At 48.3% G+C, this 26799-nt stretch overlaps 9 protein-coding genes across 9 annotated transcripts; 5 read left to right on the forward strand and 4 right to left on the reverse strand.

The window, feature by feature from the left end:
* Nucleotides 1-1248: 1248 nt before the first annotated feature.
* Nucleotides 1249-2341, reverse strand: GGS22DRAFT_164140 (uncharacterized protein). Its single transcript, XM_047961486.1, has 3 exons — nucleotides 2240-2341; nucleotides 2088-2182; nucleotides 1249-2018 (listed from the first exon to the last, which is right to left on the reverse strand). Exon 3 carries the CDS (start codon nucleotides 1983-1985, stop codon nucleotides 1473-1475), a length of 513 nt encoding a protein of 170 aa, XP_047818539.1. The 5' UTR covers nucleotides 1986-2018; nucleotides 2088-2182; nucleotides 2240-2341; the 3' UTR covers nucleotides 1249-1472.
* A 7359-nt stretch (nucleotides 2342-9700) lies between these two features.
* Nucleotides 9701-12993, forward strand: GGS22DRAFT_164159 (uncharacterized protein). Its single transcript, XM_047961487.1, has 6 exons — nucleotides 9701-10208; nucleotides 10363-10732; nucleotides 10831-10929; nucleotides 10986-11053; nucleotides 11120-11536; nucleotides 11594-12993. The coding sequence occupies exons 2-6, from the start codon at nucleotides 10368-10370 to the stop codon at nucleotides 12367-12369; spliced, it is 1725 nt and encodes a 574-aa protein (XP_047818540.1). The 5' UTR covers nucleotides 9701-10208; nucleotides 10363-10367; the 3' UTR covers nucleotides 12370-12993.
* A 15-nt stretch (nucleotides 12994-13008) lies between these two features.
* GGS22DRAFT_146055 (uncharacterized protein) lies at nucleotides 13009-13982 on the reverse strand. The gene has a single exon (XM_047958887.1). The coding sequence runs from the start codon at nucleotides 13849-13851 to the stop codon at nucleotides 13087-13089; it is 765 nt and encodes a 254-aa protein (XP_047818541.1). The 5' UTR covers nucleotides 13852-13982; the 3' UTR covers nucleotides 13009-13086.
* Nucleotides 13983-14205: 223 nt separating this feature from the next.
* On the forward strand, nucleotides 14206-16213 carry GGS22DRAFT_164163 (beta subunit of gdp-forming succinate-CoA ligase). Its single transcript, XM_047961488.1, has 4 exons — nucleotides 14206-14447; nucleotides 14553-14651; nucleotides 14711-15860; nucleotides 15935-16213. The coding sequence occupies exons 1-4, from the start codon at nucleotides 14394-14396 to the stop codon at nucleotides 15976-15978; spliced, it is 1347 nt and encodes a 448-aa protein (XP_047818542.1). The 5' UTR covers nucleotides 14206-14393; the 3' UTR covers nucleotides 15979-16213.
* On the reverse strand, nucleotides 16214-17294 carry GGS22DRAFT_164166 (uncharacterized protein). The gene has a single exon (XM_047961489.1). It carries the CDS (start codon nucleotides 17126-17128, stop codon nucleotides 16394-16396), a length of 735 nt encoding a protein of 244 aa, XP_047818543.1. The 5' UTR covers nucleotides 17129-17294; the 3' UTR covers nucleotides 16214-16393.
* Nucleotides 17295-19882: 2588 nt separating this feature from the next.
* On the forward strand, nucleotides 19883-20715 carry GGS22DRAFT_146091 (uncharacterized protein). Its single transcript, XM_047958889.1, has one exon. It carries the CDS (start codon nucleotides 20011-20013, stop codon nucleotides 20395-20397), a length of 387 nt encoding a protein of 128 aa, XP_047818544.1. The 5' UTR covers nucleotides 19883-20010; the 3' UTR covers nucleotides 20398-20715.
* A 392-nt stretch (nucleotides 20716-21107) lies between these two features.
* On the forward strand, nucleotides 21108-22185 carry GGS22DRAFT_188922 (fructosamine kinase; the record flags this gene model as incomplete). Its single annotated transcript, XM_047964781.1, has 3 exons — nucleotides 21108-21294; nucleotides 21345-22032; nucleotides 22089-22185. The coding sequence occupies 3 exons, from the start codon at nucleotides 21108-21110 to the stop codon at nucleotides 22183-22185; spliced, it is 972 nt and encodes a 323-aa protein (XP_047818545.1).
* A 457-nt stretch (nucleotides 22186-22642) lies between these two features.
* On the forward strand, nucleotides 22643-23668 carry GGS22DRAFT_188923 (P-loop containing nucleoside triphosphate hydrolase protein; the record flags this gene model as incomplete). Its single annotated transcript, XM_047964782.1, has 3 exons — nucleotides 22643-22782; nucleotides 22864-22969; nucleotides 23126-23668. 3 exons carry the CDS (start codon nucleotides 22643-22645, stop codon nucleotides 23666-23668), a joined length of 789 nt encoding a protein of 262 aa, XP_047818546.1.
* Nucleotides 23669-23872: 204 nt separating this feature from the next.
* Nucleotides 23873-26567, reverse strand: GGS22DRAFT_146086 (carbohydrate-binding module family 20 protein). Its single transcript, XM_047958888.1, has 3 exons — nucleotides 25777-26567; nucleotides 24904-25720; nucleotides 23873-24843 (listed from the first exon to the last, which is right to left on the reverse strand). The coding sequence occupies exons 1-3, from the start codon at nucleotides 26093-26095 to the stop codon at nucleotides 23976-23978; spliced, it is 2004 nt and encodes a 667-aa protein (XP_047818547.1). The 5' UTR covers nucleotides 26096-26567; the 3' UTR covers nucleotides 23873-23975.
* Between the last annotated feature and the right edge of the window lie 232 nt (nucleotides 26568-26799).

Here is a 26799-nt window from a genome sequence, read left to right on the forward strand (position 1 = left end):
TCGATTAGTCCGGCTATACCAATTACCATGCAAGCCACTAGCGTGTGAAACACAAATTCCGATCTGATTGATTCATACCAAGTACGTATTCTGGAGATACACAGATTTCAGGTACACTTACGTGTGTATCGGTGTGTACTAAACTCCGACGGGCATGAGATTAATTAAACTGCATCATGTAGCGCCGAGCATCCCACACAAGGCATACTTTTTCTTTTTTTCATAATATGCTACATCTAAGTACATAAAAGGTGGCTTGCCTGAACATTTGGGACGTGTCTAGACCCTTTTGGTCCCTGATACTCATAACAGACACATTTGAATCGTCGTGGCTTCCGTGGCTTACTACGCCGGACCATGGTTCTTTCAACTCTTGCTCTGTAAATACGGGATACGGCTCGGTAACGGTAGTTAAAAGCTCCGTGGGCTTCCTACGGGAGTGGATAAGTGGATTTTACAATCCACCAGCATCTAGACTCGGAAGCCGCATCGCTCGAGTTGCTACTATTCTCGCTCTGCACATAAATCAAATCTCGAAATTTTAATAATGGAAATACCCGTATTCCCATACAACTAGGAATTGTTTAGCAGCCTTATCAAACAGCTAAAATATCTATGACTTACATATGCCAAGTACTAGGTAGCTTCAGACATAGGTTCATGGATTGCCTACCAAAGTGAGTACTTAATAAGGAGGTCCACCAATCAAATCTCAAACACCAGACCCAGGTTGGATAGTGCTGTGCTTTGAATCTTTTGCTATATGCATAAGGAAGTCTAGTATTCGGTGACATACATGCATAGTTTCAGGTATATTGCTAAGAAGACGAATAGTTGCCAAATGGGCGTTTCATGCCTCACACGGAAAAAGAAAGGAGGGGAAGAAATCAAAATATCTTGTGAACTCTTTCGTCTTCCCCCTTTCCCCCCTTTTCTTGCATCTCTCACTCTCCTCAACTATAACCAAAGCGCGTTGCCGACAATACACCATATATTCCATTTGATAAAAACATTGTGATAGCTGTAAAATCATCATTTCGTGTGACGTTCCTAGCATTGGAAGAATGTTTCTAGAACTAAAGATTTATATGACCATTCCAACGGAATGGAACTTGTGTTGGGTGGAGAATTATGATTGTTGTTTGTTATGAGCTAGCAGAGATGGTGTATCGGCATGGATATGTCGGCATGTGGTTTACGAACTACATGGGCTTTCTTCAACTAATAAATATCAATGTTACATATGTAGGTAGGTATCTATTGTATTTAATCGAGGGCACACCAGCAACAAATACCTCCGTGTCGCGTGTTCGATATTGCATATAAACGTTGCCTACAAGGCAAAGATGTCTCTAGGGCTGGAGGTGAAAATGGCATCTCCGATGCTATATGCGACCCACAGAATAGGATTTAAAGCCGATGGCTCAGCACGCCAGGGTGCTCAAGACCTCAGGACCCACATATTTCTCAGGTTAGTTCCCATCTTCCCGCGTCGGCCATATAATTCTGCTTTCATCATTTTTGCTCCAATAACCCGAACCGCCCTTTTGCCAAATCTTTGAGCGCTCTTCAAATGACTCGTGCATCTCGTCTATATCATCATAAGCGCATTGAAGCTCAGAATCTTCCGGGGCATTTTCAAACAGTGTCAGCATGCCGTAAGTTTCGATGCGATCCAAGTCCCAGAAGACATAAGCCCGCTCTCTCAATCCAGAATTGTTTGTGAGCATGACCCACGCACTGCGTGGCCAAGGGTTGAAGGCCACACGCCATGCTTCAAATGGTCCCTTGTCTGTGTCCTGGTCCCGGCTTTCAGCAGGCGGAAACAGAGCCGCCAGGTCTTTATCAGCGTAACCAGAAAGTGGGGTATCGTCGTCTAAGTCTGTTTCGGGCGGCGACATAAGCGCGTCGTAAAGGTCGACTTTACCAGCAACGAACGCAGACTTTAATAACGCCTTTTTGCCGTCGTATGAGCTCTCAGTCATCAATCTGTGGATGAAGTCGACACCCTGTGATAGCTAGGTATGGCCATTACTTGTAAGCAATAAATGCGGCGGATAGAGTAAGGATGTTCGACTGTGGCTTACCCAGAGTTGCCTGAAATGGTTATGGTCACCCGTCGTGATATAGTCGATCCCTAACTCACCAAACTCAATGTCGTGAACTAGTACATCATGGGAGGCTATGTATTGAAATCAGTTCATCGGAGATAAGCCTTCACGGGTGAGTAGCAACATACCTTTTGAGAGCTTGAGCTCGAGAAAGTCCTGGACGGAAGCGAGCTGCTCCTTTTCCCAAGGTGGCTGACTAGAAAAAAAGCGGTGTTCATGAAAGGGTACATATGTCAACGAAGTTCTACAGCGAAAGAGGCAAAAATATAACTCCACCCGATAGAAGGCTCGGGAAAAGCGGAGATATTCTGACGGCGATAAAACGAGGCTCCCAGCCACTTCCGATCCTTGATCCTTAGATAGGTGTTTCCATGCGCTGCTAGCATATTCGATCTCCAAGCCATGTATCACTTCGTGTATATGTCCCATTCTTGTCAGAAGCGGGACAGGCATGGCCTGGAGACGTTCGGTAAACTTGGATGATTGTGTATATAGCATTTCGAGCAGTTCATGGACTGACCTTTCATCTCGTGGGCTCAGACGCGAGGCTTCCAACACCGCGATCGAGTAAGGGATGATAATTGGGGGGATCTGGCGCTGCAAGATTTCTGCTGCTACGCCTGGATTTTCTTTGAAGCACGAGTACACATGGCGGCAGGTGAGAAGCTTGGGCAACAGGAAGCGCATATTACCTAGCTCACGCAATACGGAGATCATTACCTCGCAAGGAATTGTTGCGAAAGTAGACATGTTTATTTAGCGTAGATAATATTCGTGAAGTTGTGTATGATGTGTTGCTTCGACGTAATCACATATGTACCTAGGTAGTTCAATTAACAGGCGGGTTGGTATGGGCAAGTTGGTCGCAGGTGATTCCCTTCAGACGTCCGCGCCAAATGTACAAGATAAAGTGGGTGTGAGCAAACCCTGAATACCTATCAATGTGGTATTTTTCTACCTAACATATAAGATGTACCTACCTATTTCTCACGAAATAGCTTTCGTCATTGAGCTCGAAGGCTAGCCCCGTATTTCAAAAGAACTATTGACGTCCGTATATCTAACCGTAGCATAGGAAAAGTGCCACTTGGTGTACGTAGGTAGTTTATTGAGATGATCTGGGTGGCCTCGGCCTCTCAGTCCTAACGCCGAGAGCCTCGTGTAAGGAATACATGTACGTCTACGAAATAATACTTTGCGGTAGTGTAAATTCGCGTGAAAATTGATATCTTATGACATACTTTAGGATTCAATATCATCCTTCACAATTCACCGGTGCTGAGGATGTAGGTACGCTTCTAGATTATCGAAATCCCGTATAGCCCAGAGCCTCGAGCTTCATGGGGCCTTGACTATGTTAATCATAGTACTCCTATATTATGTGCCCCTAAAATTAGATGTATCTTCTGTAGACTAAGTTGTTATTTCAAATCCCGAGATATTTTGATAGCGTCCCTGCTAGGTTACATAGACAGCGGCATTTTGTCAAGGTGAAGATAATAGCAGATCCGGAATAACTGCCACACCTTTATTGTTGGTTCTGTACTTACCTAGCGACGAGAATAGCTAGAAGCAGTGTCAATCTCTGTTTGGAGCATTCCTGCAGGACAACTGATCGCCGAAGTTCTATAGTAACCCAAGGAATCTCGGGAAGTATGTAAAATGCATAATTGTTACTCTGCCAGTTGAGAATGTGACTATATAATCTCCTGGCGAATTGAATGTGATGAATGTTGGTAGACGAAAGCCGAGGGGGTGGTTTGTCACTGCGTCGAATAGATACCTACGGTCACCAGTCAAAACTTCGCCCGAGTTCGAAACGCCATAGCCCCTGCATTATTTCGATGAGGTATGTATGTTGGTTAAGCCAATGCTGCGACGATTGTCGGCTTGAAAACACGAAAGTCTTGGAATGGGGGGAAAGGGGTGCAAACATCAAGATTCGCAGCGTGGACGTGGAGAAGGGCTCTCGAACACCCCTAGATTGACCGTGATACTCTGCCACTTCGGGAATAATGTGATAGGAACGCAGAAGCCGTGTGTAAATATCACAAAAGTAACTAACATCACTTTTGTATACCCCAGTCTTGGGGTCGACAGTGCGGTAGCCTCACTTCACTGGCGGCACTGAGCGTCATACTCCAACTTTGATACCATAACAACTTCCTAAGATAGGTACATCACTGTACCTAGCTTAGAAACATCATATATGTGTTGCCGTTCCGTGTAAGTTCACGATAACCGCACCGGACCGTGCCGCAGGCTGTGTAACAATAAGGTTATGCTTATGTGAAAGAAACTTAAACGAGGTCAAAGTGAATAGCGCGAATAACCGCGCTGGGATGTCTAATGATTAGCTCCTTAGCTACCTGGGTAGATCATCGCGCATACTGAAACAGGAACATACTTAGGTACTACCGTGCCATGCAACGGACGCATTACCGATGAGCGCCCCCGCGTCTCATTAGGTTGTACCATTACTGTTGGAATATCTGCCAAACAGCCTGTGCATAGCCACGAAAGCGAAAGATCTGGAAACGGGGGCGTTACCAACTACCTTAAGCCGCGTCAAAGTAACCTACCGATTTTACTAATTTGTTGGCGAGCCGCGACCCGTGGGGTTAAACGACAACCTTGGAACTTGGCCACAATACCTAGCAACTGTCCATTAAAACTTCCGGCTCCGCATCTAACTTTGGTTGGCACTAATCAGGATGAATTTCTCTGACGTGATGAATAAATTGGAGGTTGAGTGCAACACCAACTTGAAGCTAGATAGGTCTCGAGTCTTCGGACGATTGGCTAGATGTCGTGATATCGACGTAGGTGGCAATGAAAACCACGCTCAAGCTCCGATGGTTAAAAAATTACGCTGAGCTGTTGCGATATTTCATGCAGAAGCCCACAAAGATCTGCCTAATGCAGAGAAGTACATCGCTAGGATCATCGAAGATGCCAATATCGACTCAAGATCGGTAGTTCGGCCTAGTCTTGGTATAGGTGACTTTCGAGTCAAGGACGGTCTCTGGAATATGATAGGAACTATTTCATCGGCAGATATAATCTTACTACCATGCCAATATGTATAGCCTTATGCAAGGCGCTTCCTGTGCTGCTACGTAGAAGTTGCTGGACGATAGCGTAGCAGATGAGCCATTCGGATTCGAGTTTGAGCTGCAGACTGCAAGTGACAAGGATTGGTTGATCTACCACGTACTTGGGCGTACAATCTGCAGTCGTATACATGCTTGGTTTAGTCCTCCTGTGACACCCAACGCAGATAGTCGTTTTCACCATGCTATTCCGAATTGAGCAGAACGTGAAACATCCAGTACCTGCGTTGAGATCCCTCGAGCTGTGACAGTAGTAATAATAAAAGCACGCAAGCCTGCTTCTCGGGCTTATAGATTCGTATGGATCCTCCTTGTACTACCCAATCCCCACAGAATGACTGGCGATGGAACGATATGGTATATCGATGCAGACATGATAGCCTTGGCTGGATAATTATAGTAGTTGTAGGCGAGATAAAATAGCTTAGAGTCGTGATGAATCGCCAGAGAATAAGGACGTAGCACCGCAGTAAGGCTTAGGTGCTTAGACTATAATCAAAAGTGGCCAGAGTGCCAACTTAGTGCTGAATTTGGAATGAATCGAAAGGTGTTACCATAGAAGATCAGCCATGTGTGAGCTAACGCAGGCACAAGGCCTCACATATCCGAGGACTATCGCCGCTTTCGTCGCAAATTATTACTTGCAGGCTGACCAAGATGCGGGCCAACGGCGACGCACGTGAACACGCAAGCTCGCTTCATCCTATAGAAGTAGTTGGGTAGCATGGGTGGATCAGGATTTAAGCCCGCATGCTTTCTCCGTAACGGCAAGAATCAACTCTGCCGTGGACAGTAGCGTGTCGGCCCGGGGAAAGTCCTATAATATACGTATTAATACCATCTATCTATAAATCGTGTATGTCGATCAGAACTACCCTCTACTTGGTAGTAGTCCTCATGCGTGTGAAGTGTCGTTGAAACAAAGTAGGCCAATGAGGTGATTTAAAAGAAGAAGCGGAAAAGAAGGGCTTGCTATAAATAAGTAACCTAACCTGCGTCAGGTCTGCAGTGTCACAGAACTAGTTAACCGAGACTCCCGAATAAACCTGCTAGGTGGCTCTAGAAAGTCGAGAATTATACGTGTGGCGTTGTAGATGCAGCTCCTCCACTTGGGGGCGGATTGGGGGTCTACCGGAGAAACTTGGAGGCCAGGATGGTGAGTGTCTGATGAGCTACAAGGTTCGAAGCCTGTATTTCATAAATATGCACGGATCCGTACAGGCTGACAAGTAAGGAAAAGGGGTAGAAGACTTGGAATAGACTTGGAATAGAAACATCGAACATCCTGCCATTAGGCGCGCCTGGAACAATCGACATTGCACCAAACCCCAATGGCATCAGTGGTTCATGATCTCCGTCATGCTAAACCCCACGAACTTCTCTCGTTTGTCCGATCGACGTCTGTCTGCGAATTGCGTCAACTGTCAATGCGCATTACTTAACGAAACGCTACCCGATAACTTCTGGGTACCTACCTAGGTATTTAAATTTTAGGTAATAGTTGAAGGTCTGTATAACTGATGTAAGATTTGAAATTGAATCGTCGAATATTCAGTCAGCCACAAGTCTCCCAAAAAGAGGGTTATGAAACATGGGGTCTAGGTTCCGATAACTGGCCTAAGCTGAGACGGTACGATCTTAGAAGATGGTTGGCTTCTGGACTTTGCCCATGTCCGTCAAAATAGGGCTTATCATGTTGCACTCAGCGTACGTCTCAAATGGCCTTCAGTGAGACTGAGACTTAACAGTATACACGGATCCCTGCAATTCGCATCTTCGGAATGACGAGCCCCTGTCAAACGTGGGGTCGTTCAGCTGATTGGAAGTCGTATATTCTTCAGTAATAAATCCTCGACAGCGTTTTCTAAATACGAAGAGATTCGTAGCTGAAGGAATTTGACAGGCTAGCCAATCAAAATGGTGAATTGGCTATATTCTCAATGGTGTGGGTTGAAGGAGCTGAATTATAGTGGCGTTGTGCCCCCAAGCTGCATCGCCTGGTCTAAGTCTGAAGAAGCGCAAGAAGTTCCGTTACCGTCATTGTAATTGGCGAGGGAACGTGCCGATGAGCTAGTGGATTGGAATGACCCCCGATTCATTCCATGCAGACTTAGTCATGTATAATATGTCCGTACGTACGTACGTATATGGCTTGTGAGATTAAGCGCATAATAAAATAAATATCTAGGGTATCCAGGAGCGAATATTCGTTTGACTATAAATCATTATCAGCGTTGGCCGTCCGAGTGAAACAAATACACGTAGTATAATCTTTTCTAAAGCATCTGCATGTATGTAAATAGCATCCATCGTACGTCTCGGTGAGTGACGAGTTAATAGTGGCGTCATTTAATAAATCATTATTTGATGCGAGCTTGGAAATTCTTTTGTCTTTCTATCCGCTTCTCTCATCCGAATGGAATATAGCGTAAGGATATCGGAACCTTGAGTTCATCAGACAATAGTCGAAATTCCGAAGTGTCAGTGTAGGATAAAAGTGTAAAGGTGACGGGGGTAAATTTGCTTAGCTTCTAATCTGATCTGATCTGAGATCTAAAGTCAAACTGATAATAGCTTAAGATGCTGTATGTAATAACTGATTTTTCGAGTGCCGTATGTGAGTAATAATACCGGCTCTGGTTCCTTCCTTGCGGTCCGTGGATCAGATTCCGCTTATGCCACCTAGCGCCCTTAGAGCCCGGCCGCTACTACCTACTTTAAGGTTGGTACCCGTGGGAGTACTTTTACTTTCGATTTACTTCTGTTATGTATTCCTCCTAAAGACATCTGGAATCAAGACTGTCTCTAACGGCATTTTTAGACATTTTTAGTGTCAATGGCGCCCGGAGAGTTTCCAATGGGTTCCAAATGGGTTCTAGGCTAGCAACAAATCTTTCCAAGTCAATGCGCGAGCGGCGAAATGGCTATCATAGAATAAACGGAAGGTATGAAGAAGTATCGTCTAGTGTTATAGAGGTATCCATAATGGATTGTACTTTGTGTACATCTAATGCTATTTGGTCGACTAACGTTATTGAAAATTCTATTGGAAGGAAGGAAAACCCCTTTACTTTAATTATTTGAACCTCTGCCTCGGTACGACTATTAACTTCCAACGCGCAACGTTAATAGCTTTTCTCTTGGCGTTTCCATCTATGTAAACATTACTTGCACCATTTTCAAAGTCGCTGTCTTGCTTTTGTGTCCTAATTTCTCTTTGGCAAAGGAGGCTGCACCTATCGCTAAAATACTAACTAGGTAGGTAGGTACTGTATGGAAACATGTCCTCGTTTCGTTGTTAGGCGATACATGCAACAGCCTGCAAATTCCCTTCGTCCCCGCTCACACCAAAACTCTTCTAGAAGTCTAGAAGCAACGCAGAAGGGGAAATACTTATGTGATAATACGACCGACTGTCCCACCATTTGCAATTCCTCCTCCTTAAGAGGGTCAGGTCAGCAAGAAGCTAGCAGCTATCTGACGACCCATTATTATAATATCCTCTTGGTGCTTCTGGCGCTTTATTAGACCAACAACTAACAATCCGAAGATCCGAGTAATAAGAGGTGCAGAATAATAGCAGACAGATAATACCGAGCTTCTTACCCGGCCAGGCAGTCAGGGTCCCCCCTATCTTCATATTTTCCTAGCATACCCAGTACGAACAGATAGACATACGTACATACATTGCTAGCTTGTCTAGTCGATTTAGGCCAAGACATCAGAATTGAAGGATCCTGGATCCAGCAGAACCCCCCAAAGCGGAACCAGGGCTCGGCATAGACTTCTTTTTCTAGAGGAACTCATTCAACTATGCATACGACATCCATGGATGCATGCACATATCCCCCTCTGCCCTCTCTCTGTCCTATCTGGGGGCCAAAGTCGCGAGGCATGTCCGTTTTACCCATTGTATAAATATTTTTTTTTTTCAGTCATTCATCTCTCTTACATGCCACATAGGGCTTCTATTACGAGAGCAGGCTACATATGCTACATATACTACATATGATTGAGAAAAGAATATGCAATGCACCTATCTTGCGTCAGCTTTGGTAGATCGCCATTGGTGAGTTGCATTGTACAACATGTTCCTTGGCAACATCTAGCTAGGGCTCACTTCATCTCAAGTTTCTGCGTTGAAACTCCCGATCCTTCCCTTGTCTGCTTCCATCAATGGTTCCATGTCTGATTGCTTTTGTGTGTGGATATGTGTGGATGTGTACTATGTACGTAGTATGTGTGTATGGGTGGATGTGTGGATGTGTGGATTCAAATGTTCGTGGATGTGGAGGTATCATGTATCTACCTGGATATTGTACCTTTGTATTTCTTCCCCCCCAAGAAGTGTGGATACCCCAGCGACACACAGACCAGCCGGGTCTGGGCTGAACCTGCCTAGGTACATTATTAGTCCCTGTTCCCGAGTTCGCCAAAGGGAAGGACCACCTGGGGACCACACCTACCTTCCATTTGCAACTACGTACATACATACGACCCGAGCCACCATACAATGTAGTACATGCGTACATCTATCCATACAGCCTGTCAATATACGTACCTCTACTTTTTCTCTCTATCTACATCCATCACACTCTCGCAAATTGGGAATATCTTACCTTTTACCTCTTTTCCAGATCCACAAATACTGCCGGGCTTCTAACCAGCATACAATAGCTTCTACATCTTAGCCCCAACTTCCCCCCTTTCAATCTTGGTCGGAGCATCAAATTGCGAGGCCACATTCAAACCTCCTGTCTTTGTCAAACCCCCACCATCGACAGAAATAACGGCGGCGACAAGCAGCAGCTGGCCGACAATCTCTAGACCTGCAAGGCTGACTCCCGCGACAATTACGTCGAGAGGGACCCCATGTCAGATGTTCGGCAGCCAGCAGCTAGACCTCAACTACGAACCAAAGCTAGAATCGAGATCCCTTAGAAAACCCCTAAAGCGTGCACAATTGCGAAATCGAAGCAATGCGGTTCGTCCTTTCGTCCTTTCGCTGTCCCGTACTTTCTAGAAATCCGATTCGCTTCCCTGTCGTCGGGGTCTTGGGTCATTCTTTGTTACCTGTTACTTGTCTCGATCATTCTCCTTTTTTTAACCTTGCTAATTTGATTTTATATTGTCTTCAGACCAGATGGACGTTGCGACTGAGAGTGCGCCGCGAAACACCCACAGTAATAAAGCGGATGAAAGCATGGGCGCACGTACAATTCCAATCATAACCGGACCTACACCAACGCCAACACCAACCATAAAGATGTCGGCACCTTCGCCATCGGGTGAACCTATGGATATCACCACACCTACCAATTCCTCAGCCCCGCAGAGTGCTCGCAAGAGTTCCGACGGCGAAGGTAGCGATTCTAACGATCGCCAAAACGTGTCGCTCTCGGGAGATCTGAATTCGAACCCCGCCTCTACTACAATGCCTGCGCCTGCTGCTGCGGCTGTTCACCAGCCAAAAATAGTACAGACTGCCTTCATTCACAAACTCTACAAGTGTGTATAATCCGACTATTTCGAGTATTTTTCGAGTATCCCGAATATTTCAAATATTTCGAACATTGGTGTCGGCCTAATTACTAACTATGGCATAGCATGTTGGAAGATCCGAATATACAACACTTGATAAGTTGGTCGAGTACTGCCGAGAGCTTCGTGATGTCGCCCTCGCATGATTTCTCAAAAGTCCTAGCGTACGCACGCCCTCTATCTTTGCACGGACACGGCAGCGAGACTAATTGGGTAATAGTCAATATTTTAAACATACGAACATCTCCTCCTTTGTGAGACAGCTTAATATGTATGGCTTTCATAAAGGTACGCGAGGAGATGTCGGTTGTTGCTAGCTAATGGTTCATTTGGCTAACCAAGTGAATGTTGTAGTAAGCGATGTATTTCACACGGGGTCCCCAGAAACCGCGTTGTGGGAATTTAAGCATGGCAACGGGAACTTCAAAAGGGGTGATTTAGTTGGGCTGCGTGAAATTAAACGACGAGCATCTCGTCACGCACTGGTCCACCGGGAATATAATAACCAGAAACCCACCCCGTCGCAACCCGGCACTCCGGCGGAACCCATGCCACCTATCCACGACGGCTCAGATCCCCGGCTTGCGGGGGTCGAGCACTCGCTGTACGAATTAACTTCGAGGTTGCAGCGCAGCGAAGAAAACGCACATTATATGAATGTGAAACAACAGGCGATGACGGATGCCATGAACCGCCTACTCCAGTTGAACCAAGAATTATCGAGAACGGTTCTGAGTTTGGTTCCACCCGAGAATCCAGTCCATAGAGACGGTAAGTTTCTTTCCATGCACAGACCAAGGGACATCCGGTAGTCTAATACAGCTGCAGTCCTTGCGCTGCAAGGGGAAATTCAACGCCAAACTGAATTTGTCCGCTCCATCGACGAACCGCATGAGCCGCCATTCCCGAATAGCCGTCAACTTTTCGCAAATCTTGACAACCCCCCTGTGTCCCCTAGGCAACTGGCGCAGGACGATCAACGGAGATTAGGTGTGCATCAATCTCGCGGAGCCAATTTCTATCGACCGCCAGTTCCTTCCGGACTCTCGATAACCTCATCTTCACGTCGATCGTATGGGTCGATTGGAGGGAGCACCACTCAATCGTCGCCGTCCCCTCTTCGATCTCAGGCACCACCGCCACCTGCCGCGCCTCATCCACTTGCGACCGTCGAGCCACCACCAAGTGGCTTGTCTAGGCGGCATACCTCGGCTGACATCCGAGCTCACGGATGGCAACCCAATCCGCCGCCGTATGTGTCGTCCGGCCCGCCTTCAGCTCACTGGCCATCCTCCCCTAGCCGGGCAGTGCAAGAAGAGCAGCGAATCCGTGACCCGCCACCTCACTATTCGCTGTCGCGACCTGCGACTCCGCCGGCCCCTTTCTCAAACGGCAATATAGGAAACGGCTTGGAAAGCTTAAATAATTGGTCCTGGAATTCGGCTGGTCGCGATAATAGAAATCTTGCAATCAAAGACATGTCGGCCCCTCCGACGAGACGAGGAAGTATGGCGCACATCCTTAACCCTACCGACACGGTGGAGCGGGATGATGAGGATGATCCCCGGGGGGACGATGACCGGAAACGCAAGCGGATGCAATGATTTGTATCAAAGGACTCCGAATGTCCTGTAGTTCGTGTCATGAAAGCGTTGTCGCACATTATACCATAAGCGGTAGGCCATTTGTTTTTGTATAGAACGATTGATGCGGAATACACGAGTCTTTTAGGAGCTAGCAGACGACACGCTATGGCTACGTTATACGACATTATCTATTACGCATATTACGAATCTCTTTTGTGCTTGATTCGCAAATCGTTTCATCATCTTATTGTTATATTTCCATTTTCGATATTTCTGTACCTTCTTATCAAAATACCAAAAGCATTGGCTATTTGAATATTACTAGGGATGGCCTTAGTCGTGGCGGCAGCAGTGGGTGTGAAGCCAGACACTTTATTCCATTCATTTGGGGAGTTTCGAACTCGAGGACGTCTGAATCAGGCCGTCGCGAGTATGTACAATACGGAACATAAGCTTGCTGCCGGTTCGGAGGGAGAGGGTAGGAACCATTGGGGTAAAATCATTCAATGCTCTACGCGCATTTACGCTCGCGGAGTTCCTAATCATGTACTCTTACGGGGTGGTTAATTTCGGAGCAAATGCTTCAACGCACAAGTAGGGATAGGGTCGCTATGGCTCTTGAATAAACTTAATCTCTGTACACTCCATCGTGTTTTTTAAAGTGATTAATAGTATGTATGCTCTGGGGTATCATAGGACTTATTTCATATGGAGACGTGGTTCATGATCGATATATCAAGCCTCGTTAGTTTTATTCTTTGACTTCTTCTTTTTCCTCTTCCGCCTTTTCTCCGAATTTCCTTCGGCAGGCGTGCTCGACTCGGCTTCCGTAGGTTTAGGAGTTGGGTTTTCCACATCATCCTCCACATCCCCAGCCTGATCAATGGGCTTGACTAGCCCATTACCATCTTCCTCATCAAGCGCCCCAACCTCCAGCAGCGCTACTCCCGCTACTTCCCCCTCCACACGATCCTCACCCTCCATCTCCGCCCGCGACCTCTTCCCCTTCCCACCCCTCTTCGTCCGCCCCAGCCCACTCCGTCCGGCTTCCTCATCACTGCTTTCTTCCCTCCGCACCCAGCGCTTCTCAACCATCTCACCGTTCTTCCCGCGTTTGCCCAATAGCCGTCCGCGTAACCGCGCCGTGTCCCGGTCCCGTCCGTTAGCGTCGCTATTTTTGCTTGTAGGCGCGAGCCCGATTCCTACGTTCGGGTCGAGGTTCCGGTCTTCGGCGAACTCGGCTTCGGCTGCTGCGCGCCGCGCTTCTGCGGTTGTGGCTTGGGGTTGCGGGTGAGAGGAGGGGTTGGAGGAGCTGAGCGCGGAAAATGATCCCCCGGTGGAGGTGGAGGTGGAAGTTTGGAGATCGGGGCGCGATGGGAGGAAGGAGCGCACTGCTTTGAGGCGCGCTTGGAGCTGCGTCTGGATGCGGTTCATGTTCACGGTGAAGTCGGGGGCTGGGTTGGTGCCCTTCGAGACGGAGGGTTTGGTGGGAGGCGCCATGGTGTTGGGTAGAGTTTGTTGTTTCTCTAGAATGAGAGGGGTATCTATGGGTAGATTATACTATCGCCAGATCATGATGTATGTATGGTGTCCGTAGCGACAGTCCAGTTTGGAGTTACGCTGCCAGCTTGATGTTCAAGTTCGGGAAGAAAAAGTGACGAGATGAGCCCACCATTGGCGATAAGATAGTGACACAGTGCGAATTTCAGAATCGCTGGAATTTACACATGTTTGGGGGGTAGCGTATCGGAAAAAGCTTATTCCAAGCCGTAAGCACATGCCGCTGAAGTCATGCACCGACATCATCTGGGCTGCAGTTCACCGCGAAAGTGGGTCGGACAAACAATCCTGACCGGATTTTCCCGTTTTCTACCGGAAAAGAGCTCTCCCTAATGGCCGGGGCCAACTGTTTTCTAATTTGACGATAGCATCACAGCCACAATAAAACACCTCGTTTTTCTCCCCTTTCTCGGGTAAACTACTGGTGCTCTACTTTCCTTGAGCTATTTAGTCAATTGAGGCTCATATATTTCCTCTTCATCATGTTCAACTTCGCTCGCAGTAGAGCTGCGGCTTCTGCCCTGCGGTCGTCTAAGGCAAGTTGGACCAAACTGCTGATGCGATGATATCCACCAAGATCCATAGCTACCTGTATCCAGTAACATAGTAACATGTGCTAATATAACACCTATTCATGCTAGACTGCTTTCTCTCCCGCTACCAGATTCCCCAACCTCGTCCAACAACAGCGAAGAAATCTGAGTATCCACGAATATCTCTCAGCCGACCTTCTGCGAAAGGTACATGATAAATATCACTCAATGCCACGATCCGCAAATTTCCTAACACGGTATTATAGTATGGCATTGGTGCCCCGATAGGTTACAATGCGAAGACTGCCGCCGAGGCTGAGAAGGTAGCGAAGGAGATTGGTGGTGAGGATATGGTTATCAAGGCCCAGGTTTTGGCCGGTGGACGAGGAAAAGGTAGCTTCGACAATGGGTTGAAGGGAGGTGTCCGTGTCATCTACTCGCCTACCGAGGCCAAGATGTTCGCCGAACAGATGATCGGCCACAAGCTCATTACCAAGCAGACTGGTGCGGCTGGCCGCCTCTGCAACTCCGTCTACATCTGCGAGCGCAAGTTCGCCCGCCGAGAGTTCTACCTCGCCATTCTGATGGACCGTGCTTCTCAAGGCCCCGTCATTGTCTCTTCCTCCCAAGGTGGTATGGATATCGAGACTGTCGCCAAGGAGAACCCCGAGGCTATCAACACTAACTACATCGACATCAAGACCGGTGTTACTGACGAGATTGCTCGTGATATTGCGACCAAGCTTGGCTTCAGCGAGCAGTGCATCGAGGAGGCTAAGGATACCATCCAGAAGCTATACAAGATCTTTACTGAGAAGGATGCTACTCAGATCGAGATCAACCCCTTATCCGAAACATCTGACCACCAGGTTATGTGCATGGATGCTAAGTTTGGTTTCGACGACAACGCCGACTACCGACAGAAGGAGGTCTTCGAATGGCGCGATACTACTCAGGAAGACCCTGAGGAAGTTCGTGCTGCCGAGTCTGGTCTCAACTTCATCAAGCTCGATGGTGACATCGGGTGCCTTGTCAACGGTGCTGGTCTAGCCATGGCCACTATGGACATCATCAAGCTCAACGGTGGTCAGCCTGCTAACTTCCTAGATGTCGGTGGCGGTGCTACCCCCGCTGCTATCAAGGAGGCTTTCGAGCTTATCACCAGCGACCCCAAGGTTACTGCCATCTTCGTCAACATCTTCGGCGGTATCGTACGATGCGACGCTATCGCGCACGGTCTCATCAACACCGCCAAGACTCTTAACCTCAAGGTCCCTATCATTGCTCGTCTGCAAGGAACCAACATGGAGCAAGCTCATCAACTGATTAACGATTCGGGAATGAAGATCTTCTCCATTGATGACCTCCAAAGCGCCGCTGAAAAGTCGGTACAGCTCTCGAAGGTTGTAAAGATGGGTGAGTTTACTGTCATGTTACGACATACGAGACGATACAAGATGATGTCGGATTCAAAGCTAACACTCATATAGCACGTGATATTGACGTTGGTGTCGAGTTCAGTTTGGGTATTTAAGAGACGCTCGGTATAGAAACTGGTCTGATAGACTGTACTAACGTTTCCAGGGAATGGTCCCCGGAATTTGTGATAATGGAGGGAGGTGTTGTCAAATAGAGCAAGGGCGGGTTTGTCACTAACTATTGCATGCATTTGATCTTTCCCTTGCGATCTCATACCGAATGGAATTGCATTTCCAGATGAATTGGCCCTTCTATTGCGCTTGTGACTGACTATCTAATAACGATTACGGATTAAAGACAACCCGTACTAACAGGATTTGCCTGGCTCTCCTCTGTGTATCTAGAAACCTGAACAACTAACCGAATCTATAGGGTATCGTCGTCATCGGGGGTTAGAGACAGCGAAATAGCAACGCATTTCTAAACCCAAGGTTTCCTAGCCAGAACACCAGATATCCAAATCCCTCTATTCAGTCCTCCATTCCTCGCTCCCAGGGTGCGTCGCAAAGAGCACGGCACTGGACGGAACACTTAGGCTTCGTCACTGACCAGATCTGATACTCGCGCAGAGGACGATACACCACACTTGGCTCATCCCGCGCCAAAGCGCGCCGCTCATCCCATCCGCTCTTCGCCACGAACGTCACAAAAGCAACGATGAGAAGGATCTTGATCCAATGCCGGATGTCCCGAAACGTGCACGGCCAGCGACTCTGCCGGTACGCCGTCAGGCGCAACCAATACCAGCGGTCGAAAATCACCGCGTACTTCTGCTTCACCTCGTCGAAAGCCGCGAGCCATGCCATGATCACCACCATCATTGCTAAGTACCACTTCTGCACCACGCCGCAGAGTCCAATACTCTCTATTCCATCACCTCCCGCAACCCGGGCTCTTGCGAGGGAAGCGGTCGGCGGGCCGCCCGTCGTGGCGAGATGGCCCTGCCACTCGAGCCACTCTGCTTGCTTGCGCGCCTCCTCGCGCTCGTACTCGCCCTCTGCCTTCGGGTTGAAGGAGTGCGCCGGCGTGTACGGCTGGGTGTCGGCGAAGGCGCCGAGGGGCCGGTGGTGCGCGGAGGCGCTGCGCTGGTACCACGGGGTGTGGGCGCGGGCGCGGTTGGCGCGGTAGGAGGGGCTGAGGATGCCTTTGGTGGTGGTGAGAGGGTAGGCTGGGTGAGAGTAGGTTGAGATACGTCGGTCGGACATTGTGATTGTTGTTTTGGTGATGGTGGGTTTTATGTAAGTTGTTTTTGTTGTAGAGGTTGAGAGTTGTAATTTGTGGTTGTAATTGGTCGTTGCTTGTCTTGTTGCTAAGCGTCTTGTTGCTAAGTAATTGACTAGAGCTGTTGAGTTTCTGGTTCTAAAGCTCTGTGGTGTGTTTGTTGGTGCTTGCTGGTTGTCGACGCAAGTTTCTGGTAGCTGAGTGTTTGAGATGGAAGCTACAAGTTTTATAAGTGCAATTGTATTGCGTTAAGTGTGGTCTTCTTGTTGAAGGTTGTGTTTAGAGGTTGGAATTGTCGATGATTGAGTCGGATTGAGATTGAGATTGAATTCCGAGTAAGTGTCGAAGAGAATTGGCTATTGGAAGAATTGTGTCTTAAGTTGATGATTTGCCAGCTCGACCGGAGATGTCAGAGGTAAGGCACAATGTATCTAAATGGCCAATTGTGATGGCAATGGGTGTATAAGTTAAGAGGATGAAGTATTTCAGAAAAGTCTTTCTGAGTTTAGAAGAATGGTTGTGATAAAGAGAGGCGAAGGAAGGATTGAGAAATATGCAGTGCACTATGAAGCTATCACCTTCAAAAGCGAAGTGTATCAAGCTAGAGAATTGTCAAGTTGAAGGATGAATGGTTCAAGAATTGGAGGAGTGCAGTGATGGTTATGAAGGTAAGATCTCTCTGATTGAGGAGTAAGGAAGAGGAAGAAGAGTAGAAAGAGTAGGAAGTGGAAGAAGAGTAGGAAGAGTTGTGAAAAAAGTGATGAGTGGGAAGATTGGTAACTTGACGAAGCTCGGAATCGGAAAGAGAAGTAAGTGAACGAATTTCCAGGTGGGAAAGGCGTGAGGTTGATTTGAGTACGAGGGTAGGGGACGAGGAAAAGAAAAGTCATCCTTGAAAGTCGACACCGGCTCAATTGGCTGTCCTGTGGTAGACTCAGGTCACGCGTCCTATTCTTGTCTCCTATTCTTGTCGATAAATCACTCCAGAGGCAGCACTAGCAACATACCGTATGTATCCCATTGTCTTGTTGCCTAGATACTCCATTGAGTACATTAAGTACATTTCACGAAATTATTTCGACTTTAAAGGGGACCATAGGCAGCCTATTCTGTGCTTTACAGACCTTCTCTAACTTTCCAATTCCCTTTTTGAAGCTATCCCCACCTTGTCTTTTATTGATGCATCCCCACGAGAGACAGAATGATGGAGATTCTAGATGATCTTCTATGATAATGGGATGATGAAACAAGTGAGACGTCTTAAGAAGCTTCCATCTCGGATAAATCGAACAATGAATTACTACCTATTTTTCTATCACAGCCCTTTTCCACCATGGAGATGGACGGTGAAGTTACATACATCTATCATTCACATGAAGAACCTTCAGCCCAGATATATGAACCACCATCCTAAAGATTTTATGATATTAATGTGATCTAGCTTAAACCGCCACCTTCACTATAGCACATGATAAGACATTGGTCGTAAATAATCCCAGAAATCTCCCTTTAAGTGCCATTAGAGCATCGAAGATTTCCCAAATCACATGGATATCTCCAAGACTATGACTTCCGAAGCATTTTATATTCGCTTCCGCCTAGTAATGAAAACCTCTCAAAATTCTAATCTCAAGTAAGTTGAATCGTCATAAAATATGCCTGGAAATGGAAGAGGTGTCGTCTGAAGCATCATGGACGATGACTAAGCGGATCCATTATCAGTAACGTAAAAGCCCCTATTCTGATGCAATATGTAGAATGATTCGATAGACATTCGTTGCAGTGAAACCGGAGAATTTAATTGTCAGGTTCTACGAATCGCGCTGTGCGCCCTGTCAGTGAGATTTTGGTTTCGCAATGGTTTCCGAACTAAGTCCGCGATCTGACCGATGGAGTTTTTTTTTTTCTGGAAGCGTCGCGTACCGTTCCCGTTTCCATTATCCTGTACCTATCCGCGAGAACAATTGTTTCTAGGTCACGAATCTCAAACCGTCACCAATCCAAAAGACAATTGAGTCAATGTTACAGTTGCAGGCCCCCAAGCAAACAGGTAACAATGGCAGTGACCTAATGCGAAACATCCAGGGTATTGGCCACCGCCGCGCCGGTACATATGCATCCTACATCCACGATGTGGGGGCTCACCGGGACGTGTCTGCGCGTGTAACGGACGGCATCCATTGTATCCAGTAGATGGAATTCTCGAAGGTAGCAGTATACAACGTCTCTGATGCACAGAGATCCGTACTTGGAAACGAGTACGAGATATTGGTGATAATGTTGTACATCTATTTAAATAGGTAGGTAGGTAGATACTCAATGCCCAATAGATGCAAACTTGAAGGAGCGGCTTCGTGCTACCCAAACTGTTGTAGTAGCCTTGTCAGTTTGCCTATAATTCTCGAAGGATTCTATCCATGAGTAGAAAGTGTTAATATGAGTAAGTAATTACTCAGGTCAATAGATTAAGATGTTTTTGGTATTGTTACCCTTGCAGAGTTGAGTGAGTCGTTCGGGGCTAAGGAGATTTTTGGTAGAATTAGTGGCGACGGCCGGGATGGTTCGGGTATCATACTGACGCAGAGCCTCAGTGCAGATAAATATATATAAATGAAACTTACTTTTCTCTCACCTAAGCAAACTTCTTTTCTAATTCCGGTATCTAGTGAAATACCCTTTGTTCTTCATACCTCGACATATCAATTCTGAACTCTCTCAACCTAAATCTTTCTAAATCGACCTTCACCTAAAACACACCGTATCGGACGACAACGTACGAGCATATCCACATACATACCTACATATATGTACCTACCTCTGCCTACCTATACCTACATTGGTACCTTACTAAACAACATATCACAAAATGGGGAAATCCGAATTTCGAGATTGGTGGCGTAGTCAGACAGCACATCCCTCCCGTCTTCAGCCCACTGTGCCTATCTGTCCGTGTGCGGCATGCTTCAACGGCACCGGCCACGACCAAGAAGTATCCGCCAACCCAATCGATCCTGGCGAGATCCTACCGCTTCGAAAAAGCAAGAACACAGCTTCTTCCATCGAGAAGCCAGTACCACAATCGAATGAGAAGGACGCCACCGACATCACTCCTGTCAAGAAGCCGTGGTACAAGCAAGCCACCGGCCTAGCCCGAAAACCAAGCAGGGCAAGCATCGCTTCGGATCTAGCACCGTTATGCTCGACATCAACTACGCAATCGTCAGAGCGAATGAGTGTCGAAACTCTAGTTTAAGAGTTTAATCGACATGCCAAGAGATCGTCGGGGCTAAGGCAGCGCCTTACGCATCCCTGCAACCACGATTTCCTAATTGAACGACGCGATGGATGGAGGAAAATACGGCGCAGGGGAGTTTTGATGACCGATTATTAACGCGCGGTCGTATATTTCCGGAGGGAATAGCTATGGAATAAGGCGTGTGGACATGATGTAATGAGGGTGAGAAAATAGGAAAAGGCGAACAAAATCCCTGGAAAGTTTTGGACCTTACCGAGTTTTGTCCTCCTCGGGGAGTTTTGATGGCGTTCGGTGGCTTATCGATAGAGCTTCCGCTGTGGCACCACACCCTAGGACCTAGGTACGGCTGCTTCCCGATCTTCAGCTCTGTGTTATTCGCTCAGTGGAAGGTCCGAACAAGATACCCCAACTTAGCATTGGAATTACCACTTTAATTGATTTTTTGACAACTACCTCAGGTCCCTTTACATAGGATCTTGTCGCGTGCCTCGCATTTGAATTCTCCAGTTGATTGGTTAGAAGTGCCAAGCTTGAGACAATCAGCTGAAGTGACGTCACTGATCTCATCGAACATCTAATAATTCAACAGTTCCGCATACAAAGATCTACTTAACTTAGTGATAGGAGAATGGATGCAGAGTATCGTGGGGCTTAATCGCGCATCAGTAAACTCATTCAAATCACAGTTCTGGAGAAAATCGACGACGATGGCGGCAAAAGTCGATCCAGCCATCCTCGAAGCCCTAGGCCTAGACCCCAAAGCCACCAAGATAGCATCACACGGGGGCTCAGGGTTCGCCTCAACCTTCAAACTAAGCTCAACAGTAAACGGGAAAGAGAAGAACTACTTCGTCAAAACTGGAACAGGAGCAGACTCCGAGCTGATGTTCAAAGGTCCAACTAGATGAATTCCTCTTAGGAAGACCTAGCTAACGACAAAACAGGAGAACACGCCTCCCTAAACGCAATCCACACCATCGTCCCCAACCTCTGCCCGCAATCCCACGCCAACGGGCGCTGCCAATCCCTCCCAAACCAATTCTTTCTCGCCACCGACTTCCTCGAGCTAAACTCCTCTCAGCCCGGCGGGTCCGGCCTCTCCCTCGCGCAAAAGCTAGCAAAACTACACACGACACCGGCCCCTGTCCCGGAAGGATTCGAGCGTCCGATGTTCGGGTTCCCCGTAACGACGTGCTGCGGGTCGTCGCCGCAGGACAACAGCTGGAGGAGCGACTGGGCGGACTTCTACGCGAATAATCGGCTGCGAGCTATTCTCAAGCAGGGGATTCGTGCGAACGGCGCGGATGCGGAGTTAGCTAGTGCGGTGGAGAGGACGGCGGGGGTTGTTGTGCCGCGGCTGATTGGGGAGGGGAGGGTTCAGGGCGTGGTTCCGGTTGTCGTGCATGGCGATTTGTGGAGTGGGAATCATGGGCGCGGTAGGATTGCCGGGGAGGGAGGCGTGGAAGAGGTTGTTTTCGATCCGTCGGCTGTGTTTGGACATTCGGAGTATGAGTTGGGGATTATGCGCATGTTTGGGGGTTTTGGAGGGGGCTTTTGGAAGGAGTATGAGAGCTTGGTGCCGAAGGCGGAGCCGGTTGGGGAGTGGGAGGATCGGGTTGCGCTTTATGAGCTGTAAGTAACGACTTCGTGAGATTCCTGATGAGGTTGTTGGGCTAACGGTTGAGTAGATATCATCATTTGAATCATTGGGCGTTGTTTGGTGGTGGGTATAGGAGCGGAGCGATGTCGATTATGAGGAAACTTAACGCGAAGTATGGGAAGTAAGAGATGGTATCATCGTTTCATATATCTAGCTCCTTTTCAAGGAAGCCTATTCTCTGTATCGGCAAAATGTATTCGGAGCTTCGTTTGAGGTGGCTCCCTGTGTAATTGCCTAATGAATAATGACGTTCCTAGACCAAGATTAGAAGTTTATGATGACCTATGATGTGATTCTTACTCTTGAATATGAATCTAAAATTCATTCAACTACTTCTTTCCTAAGTCTTACAACCTTGACTAGCGTGAGAACGGCAGTAACGAGACTATCGGTAACCGGCTGACTCAGCCCGGGCCGATCCGACTTAGGTCCTCTTCCGCCCGTCGATAGCGCAATCGCGTCATCTCCACTTTCAATTACAAACGAGAACCGGATCATTCTCTTGCGTTTCCTCGCTTCGCCGATATTGCGAGATCAAGTACAGTTCCGTGAGGCCATACCGGCCGAAAGGACATAGAGGACATGGGGGACAGGAAAGCATTCGTCGTGGGCATTAGCGGGGCTTCGTCCAGCGGGAAAACGACTCTTGCCCGGTTGCTGCGTGATGTATTTCCCAATACCTTCATATTACACGAGGACGATTTCTATAAGCCGGAAACCGAGTAAGCTCAAAATTGATCTTCTTCGATATAAGATAAACTGAGAAATTCAATAAATGAACGAATTCTAATACCGGAATACAGACTTCCCTCCAAAGATGGCCTGCTAGACTGGGACTGCGCGGAGTCCATCTCAATCCCAGACATGGCACGGGCGCTGGCTTATATCCGGGAACATGGCACTTTTCCTGTAAGGATTCCTTGAAAGGAAAATGGCGTTTTATTTGAGATATTCTTACTCTGTCGGATTATGTGTATCACCGCAGCGCCAGTGGCGCAAAGCCATCTCGCTTACCCCATCTTATGCAGCGCACATATACATATACGCACAAACTAATGTTTCCAGCCATTCGTCGACTCGAAAGAAGACCAAAATTCCATCGGCGCCTGTCCCGTCTCCGATGCTGCCATCGCCGCCGCGAAAGCTAAAGTCGCTTCATGGGCCTCCCCAGGTCAACCCGGACATTCCATCCTGCACTCGAGATCCTCTCCCCTGCGTATCTGCGTTCTGGACGGCTTCCTGCTGTACTCGCCCGAACTCGAAGCCGGTGGCGTTCCCGCACTCCTCGACACCAAGCTCTTCCTCCTCGTGAGCCGCGAGCGGGCGACTCAACGACGGGAACGGCGCGATGGGTACGTAACCCTAGAAGGTTTTTGGACCGATCCGCCGGGGTACGTGGATAAGATCGTGTGGCCGAACTACGTTGCTTCGCACGCGGGATTGTTTCAGGGAGGGGATGTAGAAGGGAAGCTGGATGAGAAGGTGCTAAAGGAGAAGGGCATTGAGGCGCAGATTGGACGGGGCGTAGATCTCGATATGGAAGAAACGTTCAACTGGACTGTGGAGACAGTGATGAGGAGATTGGAGGAGTTTGGTGGGAAGAGATAGACTGAGGTTTGAACCGCGACTGTGATCTATGTCAATTTTAAGAGCATCATCTAATTGGTATCCAGGGATATTAGACAACACAGAAAGGCCATCACAAGGCATACGTCAAAAATATATTCATCCATATTTATATATTATATATAAGAAATTATGTGTAAATGTAAGTAAAATGCCACAGATGCAATACAATCTATCATGACACTACATGTTTCATTTTTCTCCGCCATATGTTTTCCTCCAGTCTAATAACGGGGGCAACCCCAAATTTTAATCAACAATCTCGTGAAATCATATCTTCGTTCTTCCTCTAGCTCTGCCAGGTGTCGACGTCCTTGGTGACGGAGCTGGAGCAGGTCTGGGAGATGGTGTAGGAGTGGTTCGGGTCGGCCTCCCAGGTGATCGAGTTGTCGGTGTTCACGACGATGTACTTGTACTGGATGGCCTGGCCGACGGGAAGAGTCACGACGCCCTTCCACAGAGGCTGGCTGGCGGTGTAGGATGAGGCGCTTAGAGCGACAGCCTTGCTGGTATCCCAGTTTCCGAGCGCGGCGACGTTGCCGACGATCTTGACGGTCTGGCCCCAGGTTGTCGTCTTCAGTTCCTGGAATGTCACGGCGACGGCCGTAGCGGCAGTACAACCGCCGCCGGTGGTGGTAGCAGTAGGGATGGTGAAGGTGGAGGTAGGGACAGTGCCGTTGCCGATGGGCGTCTGGTTGGGGGGGAAAGTAGGGGTAGGGGCAACGGAGTAGGTGCCCCTGATCGAGGTCGCTGCGCAGCTGCCGGGAACCGAGGTAGCGGCAGAACCGGATCCCCAGCCGGCCGGAACGACACCGGCACGTCGGGCAGCGACGGTCAGGAGGGAAGCATACGACCAGGTCAGGTCGCGAGCGGACAAGGGGGCACCGCTGGCACGGTCGAACTGCTCGGCAAGGGAGCCGTTGGAGGAGGCGTACTTGGAGACGATATCGACGAAACCATCAGCGTAGCTGAAGACGGAGTTGTAGATGGAGGTGTAAGTGGCAGAGCTGGAGGCGTAGGTGCCGGTGGAAACACCAGAGACGAGATTCTGGAAGAAAGAGAGGGAGGTAGAGGTGACCGTGATGGAGCCAGTGCTCTGCCAGACATACAGAGCGTCGTAGAGCTGCTCGGCGGCTGCGAGGGTGTTGAGGTACCACCTATAAAAATATGAGAAACTAAAGCATGCGAGAGACTAACTAGAAATAGGTATTACTTACGGGTTACCGTTGTAGTAGGTGTCCTCGGGGTATCGTCCGACGGCGATAGCGGATCCTGAGCCGATACCCGAGTTGATGGTGTAGATGGAGCGGAAGGAGTCGACGACGACCTTGTGGCTAGCAAGAGCCCGGTCGGAGCAGGGCTGGAAGGTAGCAGCGTCGCAGCCGAGAGCAGGGTCAAAGGTGTGGATCGAAGCTAGGATGACGTTCGCGTCCTTGGCGGTTCGGCCGTTGTTCACGTTGATGTTGGCCAAAGCGTAGCCGCTGGAAGACCAGAAGGTCTGCAAGAAGCAAAGGATATGAGGAGCAATAGCGTCATAGGTGGAGGTGGTCTTGCCGAGAGTCTTAGCAAGGGCGCTTCCCTCGACGAGAGATCGGTGCTGGGCGGCAATGGTGAAGAACGAGCTGCCTTGGACTTCTTCCCAAAGGTCAAAGCCGGTCTGGTTCCAGTACTGAGCAACGTAGGCGAGATCGTTGGCGATGATGGGCCAGACGACACTGTTAGCAGTCGAGGTGTATCCGTTCGAAACAAGCCACTTGGAGTATCCAATCAAAGCAATGGCTCGAAGAGCCGGACCATCTCGCTGGGGACGACCCCAGCCACCGGTGAAAGGACTACCGTCGACCAAGTACTTAGGCTCTGCTAGACCTGTTCCATCAGAGAACGAACCAGAAGGGTTAGAAATAGTCTGGAGCTTGGCCTGAGAAGTGATGTAGTTCTGGATCTGAGTCTGCAGAGTGGCATCATAGCTGTGGGCAAATCGGTCGACAATGGCCTTGTAGACAAGGGCAGCGTCACGGGTCCATGTATAGAAGTCTAAATATCTATTAGCTAAGGGTTCAGATGTGCCAAGAAACTAATGAATTTCCTACAGTCGGGGTTGCTCTTTGATGGAGAAGCAATGACGAGACCGTTAGCTACCCCAGAAGAGTGGCAGCCACCGGATCCGATATTGCACAAGAGCTGCTCAAGGGCAATGGGCTCCTCAGTGGTTAAGAAGCTATCGACGGCCCTCTTGAGAACATGAGGGTCTCGTTTGACCTGCTCGGAGAGACCAGGTATACCGAAGACAGTCTGGAAGGCAGCGCTGCCGAGAAGAAACAGAGAAGTGAACCCTTGCATGATAGGCAGTATGACTGAGCTACTGTTGCTTGAGAGGATGCTCCAACTTGAGATCTGCAAGACGTCCATCTTCGATCGTTCTTATATGTACCTAATCTGTAATCTATTCGAAGCTTTCCAGCAGCATCGTGATGAAGCTCTTTGCCTCTTTTGGACACCTGACCGGTATCCCACACTGAACCAGCGGGTAGGGCCGAATTTCAGACCTGTTGCGGCGATACTTCTCGGTCAAAACGTCGTTACTAGGGAAGCCAGCCGGGCGGCATTAAACGGGGCCAATGCGACGCTGTGAAAGCAAACTCCGCCAGGAGGTTAAATGACGTTTGTGCTGAAGAAGTATAGCCCAAGAGCTTGTGGTGTCGACGGCAGCCAACCAAGTGACAACCTGGGGAATCTAGAATCGGGCCGCTCTGGGGTGGTAGGTCGCCAGTAACTGCAGACTGCAACTGGCGTGCATACGAGCAAGTACGGGATGGACAGATTCGGTAAAGGGACCCCTGAATACCAAGGTTAGTTTAGATATATAATACACTCGGACTATGAGGCTGGATTTGACTTAAACGTGCAAGGAGGCCTAATGAGACCTAACCCCATATGCAAAGAAATGACCCCAGTGCGGGGGAGCCCTCGCCTCATCGTCCCCGCATTATTAGGGAGTTAGACGAGTTAGATTGAGTTGGAGCAAGTTGAAGTTCCGGACGTTCCATTCGTTCCATTTTCACAAGCTTCCCACGATGTTTTTTCCTATTCCACCCATTCCACCTATCGCACTT

Source organism: Annulohypoxylon maeteangense (assembly GCF_022496945.1).
Source record: "Annulohypoxylon maeteangense strain CBS 123835 unplaced genomic scaffold GGS22scaffold_9, whole genome shotgun sequence".
NCBI lineage: Eukaryota > Fungi > Ascomycota > Sordariomycetes > Xylariales > Hypoxylaceae > Annulohypoxylon > Annulohypoxylon maeteangense.

What these genes read in the sequence shown, in the direction of transcription:
- GGS22DRAFT_164140 (XM_047961486.1), bottom strand. Translation starts at nt 1,985, where the DNA reads ATGACTGAGAGCTCATACGACGGCAAAAAGGCGTTATTAAAGTCTGCG.
- GGS22DRAFT_164159 (XM_047961487.1), top strand. Translation starts at nt 10,368, where the DNA reads ATGGACGTTGCGACTGAGAGTGCGCCGCGAAACACCCACAGTAATAAA. An exon ending in TATGTATGGCTTTCATAAAG is followed by an intron (nt 11,054 to 11,119) that starts GTACGCGAGGAG and finishes TGAATGTTGTAG; the next exon opens with TAAGCGATGTATTTCACACG. An exon ending in GAATCCAGTCCATAGAGACG is followed by an intron (nt 11,537 to 11,593) that starts GTAAGTTTCTTT and finishes ATACAGCTGCAG; the next exon opens with TCCTTGCGCTGCAAGGGGAA.
- GGS22DRAFT_146055 (XM_047958887.1), bottom strand. Translation starts at nt 13,851, where the DNA reads ATGGCGCCTCCCACCAAACCCTCCGTCTCGAAGGGCACCAACCCAGCC.
- GGS22DRAFT_164163 (XM_047961488.1), top strand. Translation starts at nt 14,394, where the DNA reads ATGTTCAACTTCGCTCGCAGTAGAGCTGCGGCTTCTGCCCTGCGGTCG. An exon ending in CAGCCGACCTTCTGCGAAAG is followed by an intron (nt 14,652 to 14,710) that starts GTACATGATAAA and finishes ACGGTATTATAG; the next exon opens with TATGGCATTGGTGCCCCGAT. An exon ending in CTCGAAGGTTGTAAAGATGG is followed by an intron (nt 15,861 to 15,934) that starts GTGAGTTTACTG and finishes ACACTCATATAG; the next exon opens with CACGTGATATTGACGTTGGT.
- GGS22DRAFT_164166 (XM_047961489.1), bottom strand. Translation starts at nt 17,128, where the DNA reads ATGTCCGACCGACGTATCTCAACCTACTCTCACCCAGCCTACCCTCTC.
- GGS22DRAFT_146091 (XM_047958889.1), top strand. Translation starts at nt 20,011, where the DNA reads ATGGGGAAATCCGAATTTCGAGATTGGTGGCGTAGTCAGACAGCACAT.
- GGS22DRAFT_146086 (XM_047958888.1), bottom strand. Translation starts at nt 26,095, where the DNA reads ATGGACGTCTTGCAGATCTCAAGTTGGAGCATCCTCTCAAGCAACAGT. An exon ending in ATCAAAGAGCAACCCCGACT is followed by an intron (nt 25,721 to 25,776) that starts GTAGGAAATTCA and finishes ATAGATATTTAG; the next exon opens with ACTTCTATACATGGACCCGT. An exon ending in ACCTACTACAACGGTAACCC is followed by an intron (nt 24,844 to 24,903) that starts GTAAGTAATACC and finishes ATATTTTTATAG; the next exon opens with GTGGTACCTCAACACCCTCG.